This window comes from Lycium ferocissimum, chromosome 6 (genome assembly GCF_029784015.1).
Source record: "Lycium ferocissimum isolate CSIRO_LF1 chromosome 6, AGI_CSIRO_Lferr_CH_V1, whole genome shotgun sequence".
NCBI classification, from domain to species: domain Eukaryota; kingdom Viridiplantae; phylum Streptophyta; class Magnoliopsida; order Solanales; family Solanaceae; genus Lycium; species Lycium ferocissimum.
Window position 1 is genome coordinate 73,127,743 of NC_081347.1, and position 22,137 is coordinate 73,149,879.

Sequence of the window (22,137 nt, forward strand, 5' to 3'; positions counted from 1 at the left end):
AATCTCCGTTGTGGTTTATGATTTATGATTAATTTTCTTATTTTGATTTTTTTTGTAATAATTTTCATTAATTAGTATTTTGGAGTGCTATGTCATACTTTTTCATTAACTTACTGAAATTGAATGACTTTTATGTAACAAAAAATAGAAAAATATTTTTTGTGTGGTAAATTTTAAGTTGGATGACTTTATGTAAAAAAGAAAAAATAAGAAAGTAACTTTTATGTGATAAAGTCAAAGTTGAGTGACTACCGACTGAATTTACATGTCTATCGTCTACGACTGAATTTATAGTATTGTTATATTGGTTTTCCAAGAGTCTATTTGGATTGACTTATTTCAACTCTAAGCACTTTTATAGTATTTGAGTAATATAAAAAATATTTTAAAATATTTACTTTTAAGCTAAAATAACAAAAATTACCCAAAAACTAGCCATAAATTATGGTCCCCATCCAAACGGGCTCTAATTCTTACCATGTTTTTTAATTTAAGTTACTATTAAAATTTAAGAAACAAAGACTAGCACAAATTACAGGCCAAAATAACGTTACCCAAAAAGTTTGGGGAGTCAAAGTAGTGCTTTGAATAAAAATAAAGGACCAGTTGGAGTGAACCCTGGTAACACATAATATTTGCTTTCACTTAGCTTATTGCCTCTTTTTTCTAGGTTTTTATGGCAAACAAAAGAGGCACCCACAAAAGCATCCTAAATCCACTGGTAATTATCACATTAAACCATACTTTCTTGAATTTTTATTAATTTTTATACAGTTTAAATCTGATATGAATAGATTCTTGTGTGTGTATATATGTGTGTGTGTGTGTGAATGTCCATTTGGATTTATAGATGTGTTATGTTCTTGAATCTTCTGATTTATAATTTGGGGTCTTTTTTTTTTTTTTTTTTTTAATTCTTGGGATGAATAAAAATTTAAACTTTATTAGTTTTATGAGTAGTTTTTACATGGTGGAATCTTGAAATAGAGTGTATGCCATTGCTACATGCTGTGATTTGCTTCTTTCCTAGTTTTGAACGAAAAATGTCCGTAAGTCAAAGTTGAATGACTACCGGCTGAATTTACATGTCTATCGTCTACGACTGAAATGCCTGTAAATTGTATTTTTTTTTTTATTGAACTCAATATTTGAATACAAAGGCAAATAAAAAATTCATGTATTATCTATAAATATTAATGCGGCAACTATTTTATCAAATATGAATGTAGCTTAATTTAGTAATATTCTATTGTTAGTTAATTAGGAATTCAAGGTTTTAGATATTGAATAAAATCTTCAAGATTATGATTTTATCCAACATTTATTATACTCCTTGTCTTGAAACAGACACTTTACTTTAGTTTAATAAACTCTTAATACTTTCTGTATCGATTTTGCAAAAAGGATATTATGGCTTAGCTTTATTTATAATGTTTGAAATATCGCATTGAATCTATAAATAAATTTTACATAATTAGCACAAACACATTCAGTTAAATACGTACCTAAGCCCATTAAAATGTGATTTAATAATTACCTAATTATTTATATGCTAGAATTGAAATTTTAGCACGGACAAAGCAACTTTCATCAATCACAAAAATACTCCTAAGCAAATAAGGTCATTGGTCGGACGTGTTCTTTTTAAATTGTATTGCAGAGTCCAACTGAACTTGATTGTGATTAGAATTCCGGTCTACGCATGTTATTAGTATGAGTTTCAAATTACAATTTTATCCGATATGAAATTATATTTTAAGGGTGTAAAAGTCATTCAATATTTGAAGGATATTTTTGGTCAACCAACATTTATATTCATACTTTTAAAATAGTAGAGATAGATATATATATATATAGATAGATTACAGGCCAAACAATTTTGGGTCATTTGCATTTTTGGTCTTACTCTGTGCTGGTCTTTAATTTTTTCCCTTCAAATGGGCTGGTCTTTAATTTTTTTTCCTTCAAAGTTGAGCTTATGCTTATAAGGGCATAAGTTTCGCATAATAATATCCACAAGTTATGCCAGCATAGAAATTATGCCCATAAGTTCAATTTTGAAGGGAAAAAAAAAAATTAAAGACCAACCCATTTGGACGGCAAAAATTAAAGACCAGTCCATTTGGAGGACAAAAATTAAAGAAGATCAAACCGGGCAATTACTCGTATGGAAGACAAACACGATTGGGCCTTCAAATGGGCTGGTCCGTAATTTTTGCCAGGTCATTTGCACTTTGGTCCTTATTTTGTGCTGGTCTTTAATTTTTTTTCCCTCATAAAAAACAATTTTTTTTGAATGGTATAAGTTCATATTTTCGCATTATAATGAGTATTTCATAAGCTATGCTGGACAAAAATGGCCATAAGTATTCAAAACTTAAAAATCAGCCCATTTGGATAGCAAAACGTGCAATTTCTCCCGGGCAATTTGCAGGATTGTCCTTCGCTGGGGGTGGTCTTTAATTTTTATCCCTCAAAATGGTGGTCTCTAAAATTTGCTCCTTCAGGCCAGAATTTATATGAACAGATTTGCAAAAATTTTGCCTTGCGATTTTTTTTCCTGAGCCGGGATTCGAACACACAGCCTCAGGGTGTTAGGCGAAGAGCAAAACTTAAAGACTACCAATATGAAGGACAAAAATTAAAGACCATCCCAAATAAAGGATAATCCGGGCAAAAAAAAAAGATTTCTCCCTGCCTGTCCAGCAAAAAATTGCACGGTTTGCCCTTCAAATGAGCTGGTCTTTAATTTTTGTCCTTCCTTTCATTTGATGATACCAAAAAGCCCTCAAACCCTAACACACAACATTTTTTCTTTGACCCGCATTGCATTGGTGTAAGTAAGCTCTGTTCTTTCTTTCCTTTTCAATTTTACAATGATATATGCTAGTTTGATTTTTAATTTGGCGTTGGTTGTTTTTACTCATTTTGTTATCATATGAAACTGTGTTTAATTTTGATTCATTAAACCTAATTTGGTGACATAATTTAGTGTTTGATCTCAGTGATCATTTCACATATTAAATTTTGAAGAACAGTAGAAGTACCTCAGAGAGACATGATTACATTATTTAGTGAAAAATATTTCCAATGGTTGATATTGACATATATATATAGGCGATGGTGCACATTATAGATAGTAACTTATGATTTACTAAATATTTTCGTTACTGGTTGTTTTAGTGTTGGTTCCATTTGTCTTAAATAAGCTATTGATGATTGAAATACACTAACTTAGATTAATTGTTGGAAATTAGCTCATTGACATGGATATTCACCAACAACAACTCTTTATAATATGCTTATAATTATCTGTCCCTTTATGATTGGTCGAGGCATGGTTAGGGTGTGGTGTTGTTGTTGGAATGTCAAAGATAAGTTATAATGTTGCAATTATGTAATGTACATGTAAATTGTTTACTAAATTTCCATTTTGCTTTAGTGTTGGACTCTTTCTCAGTGACTTAAAGAAGAACAAAGAAGTTGACTATAATATGAGAAAGAAAGCTGTAAATTTGCATCTTTGATTGGACGGGCAGCACCAAAGCACAAGGGTAATTACTTGAAATTACTTTAGATTTCAAAGTTAGTCAAGTTAGGCCTTAAGGCATATCTTTAGATTCTAAAGTTACTCAAGTTAGCCCTTAAGGCCTAACTTTAGATTCCAAAGTTAGTCAAATTAATTTCAAAATTAGTCAAGTTAGGCCCTAAGGCCTAAATTTAGATTGCAAAGTTAGTCAAGTTAGGCCTTAAGGCATAACCTTAGATTCCAAAGTTAGTCAGGTTAGGCCTCAAGGCATAACTTTAGATTCCAAAGTTAGTAGGTATAACTTTAGATTCCAAAGTTAGTGAAGTTAGGCCTTAAGACATAACTTTAGATATCAAATGAGTAGTGTAACGAGAGTTAAACTTAAGGCATAACTTTAGATTCCAAAGTTAGTGAAGTTAGGCCTTAAGACATAACTCTAGATTCCAAAGGTAGTCAAGTTAGAACTTAAGGCATAACTTTAGATTCCAAAGTTAGTCAAGTTAGGCCTTAAGACATAACTCTGGGTTCCAAAGGTAGTCAAGTTAGAACTTAAAGCATAACTTTAGATTCAAAAGTTAGTCAAGTTAAGCCTTAAGGCATAAATTTAGATTCCAACGTTAGTTAAGTTGGGCCTTAAGGCATATCTTTAAATTTCAAAGTTATTCAAGTTAGCCCTTAAGGCCTAACTTTAGATTCCAAAGTTAGTCAAATTAATTTCAAAATTAGTCAAGTTAGACCCTAAGGCATAACTTTAGAATCCTAAAGTTAGTAAAGTTAGCTTAAGACATAACTTTAGATTCCAAAGATAGTCAAATTAGGCCTTAAGGCATAACTTTAGATTCAAAATTTAGTCAAGTTAGGCCTCAAGGCATAACTTTAGATTCCAAAGTTAGTAAAGTTATGCCTTAAGGCCTTAAAACATAACTTTAGATTTCAAAGTTAGCCAAGTTAGGCCTTAAAGCATAACTTTAGATTTGAAAATTAGCCAAATTAGACTTTAAGGCATGACTTTAGATTCCAAATATATTATTAAAGAAAAAATTCAATATTGTATTAAAAAAAAATCCATTCCAATCCATCGAATTTTTCAGACTTTTGATGCAAAAGATATAAATTACACTTTTAGCTTAAACTATTTTGGCACAGAGTTCCAATATTTCCGTAGTCATAGAGATTGTGCTCCATATCTTCCTCACACCAATATTCAAAACAAAATAATATATTTAATACTAATAAAGGAAATAAATATATTAAAATAAATACTAGCACTAGTAATGTTTTGCATTCAATTTCAGTACGTGCTCCCCTCTTACCAGTCCTCCTCCATAGTGGTTAAATTAAGAACCCATCCCGCACCGTCAAATAATCATAATTGACCCCACCGATACAATCTAACGGCTGAGAATCAATCACAAAGTGGTCGTTTGGTAGATAGTCAAAATTGTCCCGGGATTGTAATTCCGGGACTAATTTAGCCCAAGACTTGGGATTATTTTATCTCATCTTCTGGATGGAATAAAATAATCCCAGTATAAGTGGGATAAGATGGGATATCCCATCTTTTATCCGAGAATGCATTTTGTGCTTTGTTTGGTACAAAGTATAAATCTCCTACCAAATATGGTACAAAAATTAGTGTTGGGATATCCACTTATACCATGCGCCAAACGACCCCAAAGAATTTTCTCCGATCACCCCCCACCCCCTCGCTCTTCCATAGTCAAGTTGCTCAAGCTTCATGATCCATCGCGTTTTTACCCCAGGATATTTTCGTCCGGCTATTTTTAACTTAAAAAGGTTGAAGGGTAAAAATTAAAGACCAGCAGATTGCAGGACCAAAAATTAAAGACCACCTCAAATTAGGGGCATTTCTGCCAATGACCCATTTGGATGTCAAAACGTGCAATTTCTCCCTACCTATGCCAGCACAAGGCCCAAAATCTTTCACAGCCCGCCCCGAATTATTGTGGCGAGTTTGAGATCAATTTTTCTAACAAATATACCCTTAGAAACTCGTTTTATTTCTAGCAAACATAGCTGCCGCCGGATTGAATACTCAGGTACTATAGCTTTACTGCTATCTTTACTAAATAAAATCAGTTTTTTATATTATGATGTTATGTTTTTACTACTTTGATATAGTTATTCGTTTTTTAACCTTTAGTTTCTGATAGTCGGTTGAAAAAAATTGGTTTGAATTTTCTTATTTATATAGCAAATATTGTAACCTTTTGTTTCTGATAGTTCTGTTAATTATACTTATTTGTTGCTAAGGTGTTTTTTGTCTTTATCTTTGCTTATACATATAGAAATATTTGCAATGTTATGTTTCAATTGTATTGATGTTCTTATTTATAGTTTTGGTTTTGCTGAACATAGCTGCTAGGGTTCAAAATTGGTAGTTTTTGGTTATTTTCATATTTTTTAAAAGAAGTGCTGTTTCACTTTAGGGCTCGTTGTCGCCTTTTTTCCGCTTCTCGCTTTCAAAAACACTTGTTGAATGTATTATTGCTAGGAAGGTTTTCTTTTGTACGGTTCGGTAGTAAATATCTGCGGTGTTTTGGGTATTGGCTGATTTCCTGTCATCATTTTTTTTTTCTTTTGTTGTTGGATATAGAACATGTGACCAGGAGATCACGGGTTCGAGCCGTGAAAACAGCCTCTTGCAGAAATGCAAGGTAAGGCTGCGTACAATAGACCCTTGTGGTCCGGCCCTTCCCCGGACCCCGCGCATAGCGGGAGCTTAGTGCACCGGGCTGCCCTTTGCCACGAAACCAGCGGCGTGCTCAAAGCGCGCTGCGGTTAGTGGTGGCTGTTTGGGGCATTGACCCTCCTCTCCTCACGTTGTGGGATCCAACTGGGTATGTTGTTGTTGTTGTTGTTGTTGGATATAGAACATGATCGTATCAATTTCCTGTGTTTTGATGGTTTTTTTTTTTTCTGCTTGTTGATGTAGAAATTTCCAACATCTTGTCTCTACCTTTAACTAAATTGTTATCGTTTTCTTGCTTGTGGTTGTGCTTGGCTAGCTGAATAGGCTTCTCGCGAGAAAAGTCTGGTTTTTGGTAATTCCTTTGATTATCTCTTCTTCTCATAATGGTTCTTTGCTTGTGGATGTAGATAAACCAGTGTAAAAATGATAGCAGCTATTTCGTGGATTCCCAAAGGGGTTGCAAAGTCGGTACCAGCTGAGGCTGAGCCCCCTTCAAAAGAGGAAATTGAGGAGATTCTTAAGAGTGGTCTTCTTGATAAACGGTATTATCATTAAGTTTTTTTCCCCAACCAGTGTTGCTTTATCTCTTATCGTACAATCAAAGGAAAAGATTTGCTGTGCGTAAAAGTAATTAGCAGTAGGAGTGGCAAAAGGGCGGGTCGAACACTGGTTAAATAAAAACGGATAAATTACCCGACCCGCCCATATTTAACACGGATGAAAAATCGGTTAGCCGTGAAAACACAAGCTATAAGCCAAAATAAGCTTAGGTTCCTAGAAAGCAAGAACTCATGAAAAATAACAAGCAGACAATAATATGGATATCCATATTATCCATCTGGATATCCATTTTTTAGTGGATAATATGGAAAATATCCATATTAGATCCATTTTTAAAATGTCAGTTATCCAACCCATATGGCAATAGCTAACGGGTCGGATTGGACGGTTACTTGTTTTTTAAAACCATTTTACCAGCCCTAGCTGTGCCTAAAAGTTATTAAACATTGATCGAGTTAAGACCTTTTTGGAATTGAACTTGATACTTCCTTTCAGTGTAATCTTTGCTTTGCCTTGCTCTTGAAAGTCTGTTTCTTTATTTCCGTTCCAGTGAAAATAGTGACGATGAGGAAGCTGAAGGAGAAATGCATGTTGATGAATCCAATGAAAATGAGGATGATGAAATTGCTGTCGCGTTAGCTGCTGCTGATGCACTTGGAAAGGCAACAAAAGTTGGTTCTGTAGGAACTGATGACATAACAGATGGTTTAAAGGAATTGGACATGGACAACTACGATGACGAGGAGGATGGTAACTTAAGTCCATTGGCTAATATGTTGATTTGTGTTGAAAACAGTTTTTTTTTTCTTTGTTATTTATATCTCTGATGAACTGGCAGTAATTTTCATATTCAACTCTTTTCGATAAGATAAAAAATTTTCATGTTCATTTTCCCCTGGCCTGGCCTATATAAGCCTGGTTGGCCAAGCTTCTAAAATCAATTTATCAATTTTTTTTGAGAAGTGCTTTTCAAGTAAGTACTCTGGTGAGAAGCAGTTTGTTTGGCTATCAATTTGAAACACACTTTTGTGCTGCAGTTAGTGTTTGGCCAAGCTTTTAAAAGTGCTTCTAAGTGTATTTCTCAAAAGTGTTTTTCAAAGAAGTACTTTTGGGGAGAGGCTACTTTTTCAGCTTCTCAAAAACAGCTTTTGCTTATACTCGAAAACACTTTTTTTAATCCTAAAAGTTTGGCCAAACACCTCAACTTTGAATAAAACATCTCTTTTTTTAAAAAAAATAGAAACTTTTGACCTTGGAGAAGCTTGGCCAAACAGGCTATTAGTCTACACTGATTTATCAGTATTTTTTTTTTTTTCCTCCTTGAGCCGGGGTCTATTGGAAACAGCCTACCCACCCGTCAAAAGGTAAGGGTAAGGTCTGCGTGCACTCTACCCTCCCCAGACCTCACTTGGTGGGATTATACTAGATATGTTGTTGTTGTGATTTATCAGTTTTTATTTGGAAAATTGTTACTGAGGTCATTTGAAAATGATATTTTTGAATGGATTTTAATTTAGTTTGCATTTCTCTCTTTGCATGTGTTTGGCATGGTCAGGCATTGAGCTTTTCGGTTCAGGACTTAAAGACTTGTACTACCCAAGTAATGACATGGACCCATATCTCAAGGATAAGGTTTGCAGTATGATCAGACTGTTGTTCCATCATGTTGTAACCGTTCAAGTATTACTGACTGAGAAGAATTCTCCTTTCAGGACAATGACTCTGAAGATGATGACGACATGATAATAAGACCTGATGATTCTGTTATAGTTTGTGCAAGCAATGAGGATGACGTCAGTCAACTTGAGGCAAGTAAACAACTTACTTCACGATTCAACGACTTAATAACTCCATCTGTGTTGTCCTTTTAATTTTATTTAGCCACCCTTTAATCTTTGACTCTGATCCGTGCCAACAGATATGGATTTTGGAAGTTTCATCAGATGGGGAAACAAACATGTATGTTCACCATTGTAATATTATACCTGCCTTTCCTCTCTGCACAGCATGGCTTGATTGCCCTATTAAAGGCGGCGAGAAAGGTATGGTTGAGCTTTATGCTGCTGAAGTATTTTCTCTTACTGGTTTTGAACATATGTTACTTTTAAAAGTAATTTCTGATTTGCTCATGCTAATAAATAAATTAACTTTTTGATAGGTAACTTCATAGCTGTGGGCTCAATGGAACCAGCAATTGAAATTTGGGATATGGACATCGTAAGTGACTTCACACTGATCTTTATGAACTAGTCATTACTGATCGTTTCTCACTATCTTCTTTCTCTGTAGATGGATGAGGTGCAACCATCTGTTATATTAGGTGGCATTGCTGATATAAAGAAAAAGGGGAAGAAGGTAATTTAAGCAATTTGACCTCTCTACTGGCTTTGATCCAATTTTCAATTGGAATGCTCTTGTATGTTAGGTCAGCTTGTGCAGCTGAAATTTGTTCTAGATGTTAAAGGTGGAAAATCCATCCCTTTTCCACCTCCACCCTATCCCCTAAACCCCCCCCCCCCCCACCAAAAAAAAAAAAAAACACACACTGACACAACACCAAAAAAAAAAAAAAAGGGAAGAAGGATTGGGACCTTACTATTTAAGAAAATGAAAGAAGGGGAACAAACAGTTTTCCAACGATTAACATTTGCATGGTGGATGGTCTTTACTGAGTATTTGATAATAATTGTCTGAGAAAACCTACTTTTATGCTCCATTTACCTAGTTTGCAAATTTTTCCTCTTGCAGAAATCTATCAAATACAAGAAGGATAGCCATTCAGATTCAGTACTTGGTCTTTCTTGGAACAAGGAATATAGGTTTGGACTCTTGATTGACTAGTGTTAAGTTAAACTTCAGATATAGTCTTATTCAACATTCTGTGCAGGAATATACTTGCCAGTGCTAGTGCTGATCATACAGTCAAGGTTTGGGATGTGACTACCGAAGCTTGTAATCTGACTTTGAAGGACCATACTGACAAGGTAGAATTCAAAAAAATTTATCATTTCTTTAAACATTTGGGTTAATCGTATTTTTGGTCAGTTATTGGTAAATTCTTATTTGTGTCCCTATAATATCTGACTATTACATTAAATCTTCAATTAATTGAATTGTGCAGTTTTGATCCATTTGCTTGTGAATAATCACAAATTTAACATAATTGTTTAACCGTTTCAACACTCAGTTATTCATCTGATATGTTATACGTGTATTGTTACTTTATATTTTACTGTAATGTAGTTCTGTAAATAGTCCAATATAACATGCTTTCTACATGAAGAGATCAAAAACACACATTTTAATTAATTGAAGGTTAAATATGCCGAATCATGTAACACAAGAACCAAAAGCGGAATTTATCAATATCTTAGGGATCAAACGTTCTGTTATCCCTGAACATTTCATCGTCTTGTATCGGAAACCCTGATAACCTAGGTAAAATTGCAACATCTCGTCTTTGCTAGAGTTTTGAAATCTGACTAAAAAAATTGAATTACCTATAGAACATTAGTGACCAGCTTGCTTACGAGTTAAGAAAGAAGCAGATTCGTCATCTTGTTATGTTTGACAGGTTCAAGCAGTTGCATGGAATCCGTTTGCACCGCAGATTCTTCTGAGTGGATCATTCGATCATACAGTTTGCTTGGTAATAAAACACTTCGGCCTTTTCCTTTTTGCCCCTTTTGTTTTTGAGAAACTAGGACTGTGGATTAGTTTCTTACTTTAAGATGCTAATTCAACTTTCAACATGTCTTGCAGAAGGACGGGAGGAAACCCTCTCACAGTGGATTTAAGTTTCCAGTTGCCGCTGATGTTGAAAGCTTGGCTTGGGATCCACATTCTGAGCATTCGTTTGTGGTCAGTTCTTTGTTTGCTATGTTAAGGCTTTGTTTGTTTGGTACGTCTGATTCTGATATGGGAATCTGTAGTTGGGAGATTGTTAATGATTTTCTTAACACGGGGACCACTAGTATGGAAACTAATGATGGATGGGATTGTGTTGGTTGTTTAGGTGAATATACTATGGTTGGGGGTTGAATGATATTTAAATTAAGTTTGGCAATTAGTTTACTTTTCCACGTAAATATTAGTTTTACTTTTTGCTTGCTGAAAATTTGAGAGGTATTGTTTAATGCAGAAAATTAGGTAGTATTTATCTGTCTCCAACTCTCCATGGACTAAAATGAAAAATAAATACTGGATAAATTCAAACTGCCACATAATCCTGTTTTCCCTTGGCCCAATCACTAATTATGTACCCTATAACTGTATGACACCTAAATGGTTTTTTTGAAGGATGAGTAAACCCATTTTAAAGTCAGGTCAGGAATCTTTATCTTGATGTGTATTGGATATTGACTGACCTAAACATAGTTCCCTAAAACTTTTAGGTCAGCTTGGAGAATGGTACTGTTACTAGTTTTGATATCCGTGCTGCTAGTTCTGGTTCGACTTCCGAGACAAAGCCAAGTTTCACTATCCATGCTCATGATAAAGCAGCGTCCTCGTTGTCCTTTAATCCTCTAGTCCCAAATGTAAGCGGAATTTTTTTTTTAATACCTTGTCCTTTAATTCATGTTTCCTTATTAACATTTGCCTTTCCTCACTTCCCTGTGTATTTTGGGCAGCTTCTTGCAACTGGTTCCACGGACAAGACGGTACTTTCTTGTTGTCTCTGTTTGCTGCTTATTGCCTAGTTTTGATTTATTCCACTGGTTATTAATTTAATTAATGTGCTGCAGGTTAAATTATGGGATTTGACCAACAATCAGCCTTCTTGCATTGCATCTAGGAATCCGAAAGCTGTATGTGATTTGCAAATGTTTTTTGTGGATTTTGCATATTCAAGTTTGATGCATATATTTCCTTGAACATGTTAGGAAAACAAGGTTCTAGATGGTTGTTTATACATTTTGATTAATGGAATACTATTGTAACGGCCCTTTTTTTTTTATTTTTGTTAACAGGGAGCTGTCTTCTCTGTATCTTTCTCAGATGATTGCCCCTTTTTGCTTGCTGTTGGTGGCTCTAAAGGGAAGTTGCAGGTGAGTTGTGTGCCTTTTGAAAGTTTGATTTGTTGCAGCTCTAGTCACTAATGAAAAACAGGAATTAGCGACGTACAAACTCTGTAGCTAAACAGCAAAATTCGTCACTAATCCTATTTACTGACGGATTATTATAGAATTCTGTTAGGGACGGATTAGCTACGAAGTTTGTAGCTAATTCCATTTTTATTGTAGTGAGTTTGTGTTTTTGGGCTGAGAATTTGTCTTTGCTTATTATTTGCAGCTATGGGATATTGCGTCAGAAGATGCCGTGTTGAAGAAATATGGGAAATACGTTGCACAAAAAAGGCCGTCGCCACCCAAATCATAATGTAAATGTAGTTTTCGAGATATTGGTTGAATTCTATAGTGAAAGTGTTACCTAGGCTGTCAATTTTGATCTGTGGTTTAGTAGGGTGGTTTTTGGCTCCCCATAATTTATCATATGAGCATGGTACTGTTACTGCACATTGCCTGGACCAATTGAAAGAGGAAGTGAAGAGTTTGGTGGAATCAAGATAGGCGTGTGTTTTTTCGGACATAACCCACACAACTTCATTGAACATGTATCGGAGACCAGGGTCCAAATTTTACCAGAGATTACAAAAAACGTAAGACGATCTCTTTTTATGTGCTTCAACATTGTTAGGCTGAGTTATCTTGCACTTGTGTTGGTGGGAGGTAATAGTTGAGATGCGGCTGTTTGAGACACTACCATTAGCAAGAAAAAGAAAGTTTGTTGAACATGTCGGTTGATTTTTTATTTACCGACAATCTTGATCTATTTTGGTTCCTTTTTTAAGCAAGATATGAGGAAATGCATTATGTATTGTCAACTTCCATAGCATAGTTTGAGAGCCAGAAAGAATCAAAGTTATCACACAAGTGGACTGATAATATATTATGCAGTTCTGGGAAATTATCTGTTTGTGAAAATCAGAATGTTTCCTTTTAGTCCTGTTTCTTCAATATATTTTATCTTTGTGTTGTTTTGGACTGCTTCCCAATAAAAAATGAAATGTGGAGCTGGAACAGAGTCATTTTTTCCCCCTTATTTTGGTTAGTTTCAGTTTCCTTGTTTGTGATTGGTACGATGAGTCATTTTTCACCCATTTATGGACCGAAGTCATTCTCCTTGCAACTAGGCATTATTATTACTAAAATTTAGTATTCAATCTTTTTCCCTTAAACACTCCCATTTGCTATCATTATCATTGATGTTTAACATAAACAGTTTTTTCACTCCCCAACAAGCACTATAATTGACAACTTTGTCTCAACTTCTTTCCCTGTCATAATATTTTAGATTCCTGACTCGTCTCAAACAAGAAAAAGAAACAAGCATAAAATCGTCTATAGTCTTTTTCCTTGCAACTAGGGTATTGTTTTGACACAACTAGAACTAGAAAGAAGGATTAAGGCTAGTGATGCCTTCCAAGTGAACAATCCAATAAAAATTTTGCACATTGTACCAGTAAGCATAGGTATACACGTGCCAAACGTGAGACCTTTCTTTGTCAATAATATATCTGAATCAGTGGATTTCGATTTTATGTAACCATTCTCTACTGTATTGGTCTTTTCACTCTCCACTTCCAACAACATACGTGTCCGAAAACAACTATCAACAAATGAGGCACTTAGTCAAGTTTTATGATGCTATATAAAAAGACGTTAGTACCTTAATTTCTTAAATTAATGCTTCATTTGATGAGTTTTAACAATGCAGCTTTATTTGAAAAGACTTAATTATAAATTTCTTTGAAGCTATTGAGGTGATGCCAGTTAATCCAAAAACAATCCTTTTCAGTTTATATTAGGAGATATGCACGCCTCAATTTTTTAATAACTACCTGTCAAAAAGTAAAACCAAAGACCTTTAGGACCTATCATTTAATATAAAGAGTAATTAATGTGCAATTAATTGAAGAGATTGCTAGAATTTCAACTTCCATTAATTTCATTGAATCAAAGAACTACATGTTGCCACTCTGTAAAAAGTCTAAACTCTAAATCTGACAAAGTCTTATCTTCTTTAATGCGTCAAATTGGACATGCATGTAATCCACCGGCTATTCACGTAATTCACCAATGCGTATGAAAGCTTCTAAAACTTCCTACTTAATTTCGTTTAAAAACTTCTAGAACTTCTTACTACCTCTGTTCACTTTACTAGTCCACTATAAACTTTGCACACCCCCTAAAAAATAATAAATGAAATGTATAATTTATCATGATATCCATATTAATTGGTGCACATTTTTAATGGATTTGAAATGAAATGTGTAATTAATATTATGGGTAAAACAGGAAAAAAGAAATTATTTTTTCTTGATATACTAAAAGTGACAAGTAAAAGTGAAAATTTATTTTTAGAATACTGGACAAGTAAAAGTGAACGGAGGGAGTACTTAATTTCGTTTAACTTCTATACACGGATCATAATGTCAAATATCTACACTATCATGCTATTTCAAAGTCAATTACATATAATCGCGTATAGAATGCTGGTTAAGAACTTAGAAAATAAGACAAGTTATAACATACTAATTACTAAATTATGAATATTGAAAATATAAGTGTATCTATATTCATTTTTGTTTTTTTCAAAGCAAACTATTATCGTAAGAGGGAACATGGTTCATAGTTCAGGAAACTAAGTTGATGGCTCAGGCAGAGGCGAATTCAGGATTTTAAGAGGATGAGTTCACCATTAGCTATGAGATTTTTTTATTTCTTATGCCGTTGGTTCATTGCAGCTTAGCGCCTATGGGGTTTTTTTGATTTCTTTTGCCTTTTGAGACTTTGGTAATTAGAAATAAAGGAAAAAAAATTCATTAGATGTAATTTAAAAAAGAAAAACATTTTTTTCTTTTGGATAATTAGAATTATAGAAGAAAAAGGATTTAGAATAATATAAAAAAGAAAGTTAAAAGGCTGCTTTAGAAAATAAAAGCATAGAACGTGCAGGAGCTTGGGTTTGATCCCGAGACCTTGAGGAAATAAACAAAGCTCCTACTAGTGCTCCACTCAGCCTAGTTTGATTATGTGTTGCTTCAGGTAAAATTATATATATTTTCAGAATTATACACATAATATATCGAGTTTAGTTGAGTGACCATGTATTCACGTAACCCAAAATTAATACCTAAATTGGCCCCTGGGCTCAGGGTGAAATGTACAAATATCGCTTTTACTGTTATTCAAAACAGCCAAAATTTATAAAATATGTATTAAAAAAAAAAAAAATCCGCCTCATAATCAAACTTCAGACCTTGGGAATGACGTACGTCCAAAATTTCAAACCTTTCTAGAGCCTAATTCTAGATCCTTAATTTTAGTAAGTACTTTGAAACTTCAGACTCGTCTGGATGAAGTGAGGGAGGAGTTTAATATTTGTTAAATCTAACTTATTAACTTTTTATAATTTTTTAAAAACTAGACTTTTCTTCGATTTTGCTATTATCTGGTTGGTTTCTTTATTTCGGTTATCGTACTAGCTATTTGTTGTTGATACTATTCTTTCCTTCATTATTTTCGATATCGTTTCTTCACTGCTGACTTTCCTTTTCTTACTTGAGCCGACGGTCTATCGAAAACAACATCTCTACATTCATAAGGTAAGGGTAAAGCTGCGTACACACTACACAACACCCTCCTCAGAGGACCTCACTTGTGGGACTACATTAAGGATGTTGTTGTTGTTGTGGTTGTTGTTAAAAACTATACATATTTAAGCGATTCCGAAAAAATTGGCTACCTGACATTTCTTATCTCATCGTTGATAAGTTGGCCCGAAAGAAAGTTCTTGAGAAAATAAATTAAGAAATTGATTCTTATCTCTAGAAGATAAGATAGTCATAGCCCCTTTTTTTTGGTAAGAACGTTTCATACTTCATACAGAAAGAAATGCACTTGAAAATTTGGCATAATTTTCTTCGGTTTATTTTTGTTTTTTATTTCCTTCGTCTCAAAATAAGTATTGTCTTTTTCTTTTTCAAGAGTTAATTTAGCTAATTTTCAAAGCTAAATCAAAAGAGATCAACTCAATGTCTTAGATTTAAAATTTAGATATGCAAAGATTATATAAAGTTCTATAAATTACAATTCTTTTCATCTCAATATGATAAAATACTGATGTTAAAATATTGATCGAAGTTCACATAATTTGAGTCGGAAAAAAATGACAGATAATTTAGGGCGGGGGAGCACTCAAGTTGTGGGCGGAAATAAATTGGTTTTTATTGGACCATTTCAATTGAAAACAAGTGGCTAGTTCAATGTATTAATGATAAGATAGAAGCATGACATTTTCAGTTTTCACATTTAGTTTTTGATTTAGTACAAATTGCAGACGAAGTTTTTCCAAAGAAGGAAGACTTTGGCAAGTCAATTGTGGTTCATTTTCATTCTAAGGGTAATGTACATTCATATCGAACAAATCTGGGGCTTTTTCCAGGGGACAAAAATAAACATTGGGCCAGCTTCATTGATGCAATAGTTTTTTCTTTTTCTTTTCTCCTTTTAAATTTAATCGTTCGGTATTCAGAATTCACGAACCACATTAAGTTGAATGTGCAATGGTAGGTTCACTAAGGAAGTAGAATGCTCTGTATTGAAAAAGTCTCAATTTCCAAAACTTTCGACGAGAGATCCCATGTTTAAAGTAGAAAGATTTCAATCATTTCATGAAACCTCTCGATCATTTCTTTTCTTTTGTTGGGGTTGGGGGCATTTGGATAGGGCCGGAATAGGCCAATAAAGTAAGGGAAAAGTGGAAAAAGTTAAGTAAATGCGAGGGCGAGACAAGATCATGCTCGAAATTTTTAGATATTTGTTGAGAATTGAACCTTCTATATATTTTATGTCGTAGTATTATTTGTAATTGATTGTTTCATTTTCGTTCTACAGTGATATATGTTCTTATAAACTCCAAATTATTGTTTTTTTAATATTTAGTTTTTTAAAGTAGAATCAAATAAGAACTGTTTTAAGCTTATTTTGACAAAGCAAACAAGATAAACTTGTTAGGTTTGTTGCTTAAATCTGTATGGTCATCCTACGTAGAATAGGTCCCACTTACTTGGAAGAAAAATTCTATAAAAATGGATCTTTAATATTGTCCTTATACTAAACAGAAAAGATGCTCTTGTGAATCATTTTCACTTTATTGTCCTTCTTTTACATGGGAATTAGCTATGAAACTAATAGCTAATTTATCGCTAAATAGTCTATAGGTAAAATAAATATATTGATAATTCATTAATAGCTAATACACCGATATATATATATATTTAGCGACGAAATTATTCTATTAGACTACAGAAATTGTCTGTCACTATTTTTTTTTTTTTTTTGTCGTATGTTAATCTTTGTCTGATAAGAGAAATATTTTTCTCTAATATTTCTCCTGTGGTTTAGAATCTTCTCCCAAATAATAAAGTAGCTACTGTAATCTCTTTATTAAGAACAAAATGTTTGGACAAGTTACATAATTATTAAGGATTAATGAGCTTTTATTTTGAGCCATTGCTGTTTCCACTAGTCTCCTCTCTTTTATAAGATGCAAGGTTCAATTTTCATACGTATATTAGTTTTCTTGTTCCTTACCTAAGCCTCAAATACATGTGAAATAATTAAAAGTGCTATTTCTAGAACAAAGGACATATGATGAAAACAATTAAACAACTAAATATGAACACATTGAATATAAACATTTAGATGATTGAAGGGAATGCATAGATGTCAAGTGATTAAGTAGGAAAAATGAATCACATTAATGAAATCCATATGCTTAATTTCTCGTCCACATTTGTTATTTTAATTGTATTTATACTAGTAGGTACTGATTACAACCTCTCAATGTACAATAACTTCTAAGCTTTCACATTTAATTATTAGAGATAATAACATTTTTGGTCCCCAAGTTGTTGTTAAATTTTGCTTTTGGTCTTTTTCATATCACTCGGCATAACCTTCAATTCAATGATATGTGTGTTTTGGTCCATTCATGTAAAAGTGTGCTATATTTGACTATATATAGAACTACATTATTGTTAAATATGGAGTAACAACACAAATTTAACATACCATCACATGAGTAACTAAGTGGTGGAATATTAAAAATGATGGTAATTGTGAACATCCACAAGTAAAGTGATCAAAAGTGCACAGTTCATGTAATGGAAGGTTCAATATTCTCATTCAAATACCATAAGGAATAAATCAAAATTACCTATAACTGAGGGACCAAAAGAGTTATTAGCTCTAATTATTTATTTAATAAACATCATATAGAGTTAGGCATGATCATTGTCTATCCTAAAATTGATGCTAAAATAGTACCACCTTTTTTTTTCTTTTTCTTTTTGCCCTAAATTTTTTATAAAAAAGGAAAAGTAAACAACTTCTTTTTTGTCATACTTCAATTTAATTAACGAAAAAAAAATTGATTTTCTACACTTTCGTAGTTCTCTAGAGGATGAGAGCAGTATGATGTGACAATTTTGGAATATTTAAATTTTAGTAAGTTTCTATGAATTTCTTAAAGTCTTCTACGTATAAAGATGCAAGAAAATGACCTCATACGCTTGACATAAGTAATTTTGTACTATTTGTTTTGTATTCCCAATTTTCTTCACTTGTTTTGGCTTTGTCCATTCATCTTTACTTGATCTCCTTAGAGAGATCATAAATGTTTTACATTAAAATTGTAAATTGACAAGTAGATATATCTCGACCTGTTTCATATTCATTTGTTCAAATCCTTATTGCATAGTAGGAGTAATATTTTTGGCTATTGAGATACATAAATGCAATTGCAATATCTTTATTATACCTCCATTCCATTTTATTTGAATCTATTTAACAAGTCACGAAGTTTAAGAAACTAAAATCGAATCTTAAGTATAGGTCAAATATATAGAAAGTACCATAGTTATCACTTAAAATAATGATAGTGAAAATTCCATATGTCTTTTTAATTTTCTCACACTTTTTTATATCTTATGGAATCCCAACAAGTCATGTTATTAAGGATAAAATATAAATGATAAGATTAATTTTTTTCAAAAACGTGTCATCTTTTTTGAAAAAAAATAATAATAAAAAAAATCACATAATATCAGAATTTGTCTTTGATGTCTAATATATATATATTTTTTTAAAATAGGGAACTATCGAAAACAGAAATTTGAAGGATTGAACGATAAAGAAGATTTCAAGTTGTGAATGACATTCGTCGTTTTGGGAAGGAAAAAACACACCATCAAATGACGTGATGAGATGGATAGAATTTTTAAATTCTAAATCAGAAATTTCAAGTTCGAGTTCTGGGAATAAGAAAAATCTATATAGCAAGTGTTTCCCCTTTTAATTGATATTACAAAACTAATCTGAATTAATCGGAATCCCAAAACAAATACCCAACACCAGATTTAAAAAAAAGAAAAAGAAAAAAAAAAGAAGGAAACAAAGCATGAAACTCGAAAAAGTACAGGAAATTATGTTGTTACATTTGATACCACAGAAATTATTGCTGATTTAGACAAAGGAAATTTCCTGCTGCTACAATCCAATTATGTCACTTTCTCTGTCGTGAGCGTGGCCCTATAAGATTGTCTGTTACACTGTTTATCCTGACCAAGAGGTGTAGTCGGATGGATGATAGTCTTACGTTCTTATTTAAAGATCTCGGATTTAAAAGCTCCATAATAAATGATGAAATCCATAATAAGAAGGTTTTTCCTTTTAAAGAGCCATACATGTTATGCAACTTCAATTATAGGGTTCAAATCTTAGGAATGAAGAAACTCTTGATAGGAAACACTTTCCCGTTTTACAGGCATTAGCTATAAATTTGAATTAATTGGATCAAATCAATAAATTGTGAATACGAAATGATTCATAAAAAAAAAAAAAGAACTTCGACATCTACCGACAATTGATAAGGAAAACCGGGTAATTTATTTAATTAGAAGAACGAGAAAAAAAAAGGTAATCCGGTGCATAAAGCATCTTGCATTATCCAAGTGAATGTAGTGTAGACAACTTATCCTGGCACAAACATAAGTAAGTGATTTCACGGCTCGAACTCGCAACTATAAGTTATACAATCACTACTTTACTGTTGCTTCAAAGATCCATCGAGAACTATTTTATTTTTTTATCATCCATCAACAACTATTTGACCAAGTAATTGTTATTCACACTGTAAGTAGAGATGGATCTTGATAAGTTATTTAGGTGTACGCTGTGCAATATGACAGTAACTACACTATTCTTTTAAAATTATAGGTCCTAACCCAAAATATTTAAGTGATGACTAGGACTTCCTATGAAGGCGTTGGAAACTTACCAGTCACCAGCTTTAATTTGGATACCTTTATAAATTCGGATGGGAGATATTGTATATTTATAGTACCTAAATTCATCTTTGTACCGTTAGGAATTTGAATTCCAAAGATCTCTAGTCTAGAATATTTTGGAGAAAAAAAGACCTCTAGAATACTGCATTATTAGGACCTCTTTTATTCTTATTACAGTATTAATTACACTTAGTCTGTCCCAATTTATATGATATAATACTCCTTCCGGATCAAAAAAAGAGTCTACTTAGCTTTTTTTTTTCTTGAATGAAAAAAAGAATTCACTTGGCAAATCAAGAAAGAATTAACCTTATTTTTCATATTTGCCCCTATTAAGTGTTATATGATTCCCAATGTCTATTTAATTAGGGGTAGTTTAATCAAATTACCTATTTTTGTCTAGGAGTTAGTATTTTCTTAACGCGCGAAAACACAAATGAACTCTTTTTTGATCCGGAAGGAGTAATATTTTACAGAATTAAACGAACCTTTTTATCATTTTTTTTAAAATTACCTTTTAAGTATTTTAAATTGTGAATTATACCACTTGACTGAAAAGATCTACAAGTTTACTCAACAAATTTACATCTTTGTCTTACTCTTAGTAAAAGCCTTGTCTTTCATCTATGTAGATTTACTCTGTAAATAAAAATGAAAAGAGTGATAGAAGCCATTGGAGCAGCTCTGTATCAACACATACAAAACAAGATATAAGTCAGTCAGAGAGTGGTAGTTGTGATTACCACAAACGAACTTGTAACCTAGAATCTAAGGAGCTAACAGAAAAACCCTCGTAACCTCGTAAGACCTGGATTTAATTCACATTAAATCCGAGCTAATATAAAATTATTGGTTGTCGCTTTATTACTGCTGTCATTTCTTTTACTTTGATTGACTATCTTTATTTTTTTCGCTATCAATATTTTTCTTTTGTTCGATATTTGCATCATAGCTTTTACTCGTACATTTTTCAAATCACTTTTCTTGAACTAAGAGTCTAGAAATAACCTCTCTACCCAACAAAGATGTGGTAAGATCTGTGTACACCTTATTCTACTCAAACTCCACTTATAAAATCACACTGAGTATGTTGTTGTTGCTGCTTTATATTCCCGCAGTCTTTAAGGTTTTTTTTTTTTCCTCAGGTTGTCAACCAAGTGTTCGTTACCTGTATTAGAGCCCAATTATATCCGGATTCACGCCGCATAGGGACCATTCGGGAAAAGCGCTCCCTATAAAAAAAATTCCTCCCTATCAAAAAAAAATTCATATTCAGAGCTCAAATCCAAGACATTTGATTAAAAGAGAGATGTAACCCCATCTGCTACCCCACGTCTTTTAACGGTGTAAGTTTTGTTATTTACTTCTTTCCTTTTGCTGGTAAACTTAAGTCGACTATCATCAAAGTCGACTCAAAAAAGATAAAACTTAAGACATAAAATGAAATAGGAGTAATAGTTACGTGTAAAATGAAAAAAGATAAACCGTTCTGTTCACACATGCTGAGTCACACATACGTATAATCTTCAGACGCAACGTTTAATTATAGAAGTTGTAAGTGGCCTTTCATATCACATTAAAGTAACGGTTTTTGCACTTTGCACTACACAAAACAAAAACATACACATCAGCAATTTTCACTCCAAAATTGGAAATTCACCATTTTTCATTATTTTTCTCCCTTATTTTTTTGCTGATTCCCTTCGTGGGTTTCTTTTATTTTCAGTTATTCAAGCCTATATAAGTCACATTTCAAGTGTTTATATTTCTTGGTTTCAAATAAAGACTCCATTTTTTTTTTGCTGATTTCTTTTCTGGGTTTCTCTTATTTTTTTTCAAGTTTTTTTTTGTCTTGGTTTTAAATAAAGACTCTATTTTTCTTACGGAAATTATAAACCAAAATTGGAATTTACCATTTAT

At 32.9% G+C, this 22,137-nt stretch overlaps 1 protein-coding gene across 3 annotated transcripts; it reads left to right on the forward strand.

Moving 5' to 3' along the window:
• Positions 1-576: 576 nt before the first annotated feature.
• Positions 577-12,395, forward strand: LOC132060381 (uncharacterized WD repeat-containing protein C17D11.16-like). 3 transcript variants are annotated; one of them, XM_059453416.1, is made up of 17 exons: positions 577-721; positions 6,650-6,784; positions 7,354-7,553; positions 8,359-8,435; positions 8,516-8,611; positions 8,722-8,845; positions 8,962-9,020; positions 9,093-9,158; positions 9,552-9,622; positions 9,691-9,787; positions 10,378-10,452; positions 10,566-10,664; positions 11,198-11,341; positions 11,435-11,464; positions 11,549-11,611; positions 11,774-11,851; positions 12,096-12,395. In XM_059453416.1, the coding sequence occupies exons 2-17, from the start codon at positions 6,666-6,668 to the stop codon at positions 12,180-12,182; spliced, it is 1,485 nt and encodes a 494-aa protein (XP_059309399.1). In that variant the 5' UTR covers positions 577-721; positions 6,650-6,665; the 3' UTR covers positions 12,183-12,395. The 3 variants fall into 3 exon arrangements, with proteins under 3 accessions (XP_059309399.1, XP_059309400.1, XP_059309402.1); XM_059453417.1 differs by lacking the exon at positions 577-721 and adding an exon at positions 5,558-5,589; XM_059453419.1 differs by lacking the exon at positions 577-721 and adding an exon at positions 5,678-5,706.
• The last annotated feature ends 9,742 nt before the right edge of the window (positions 12,396-22,137 follow it).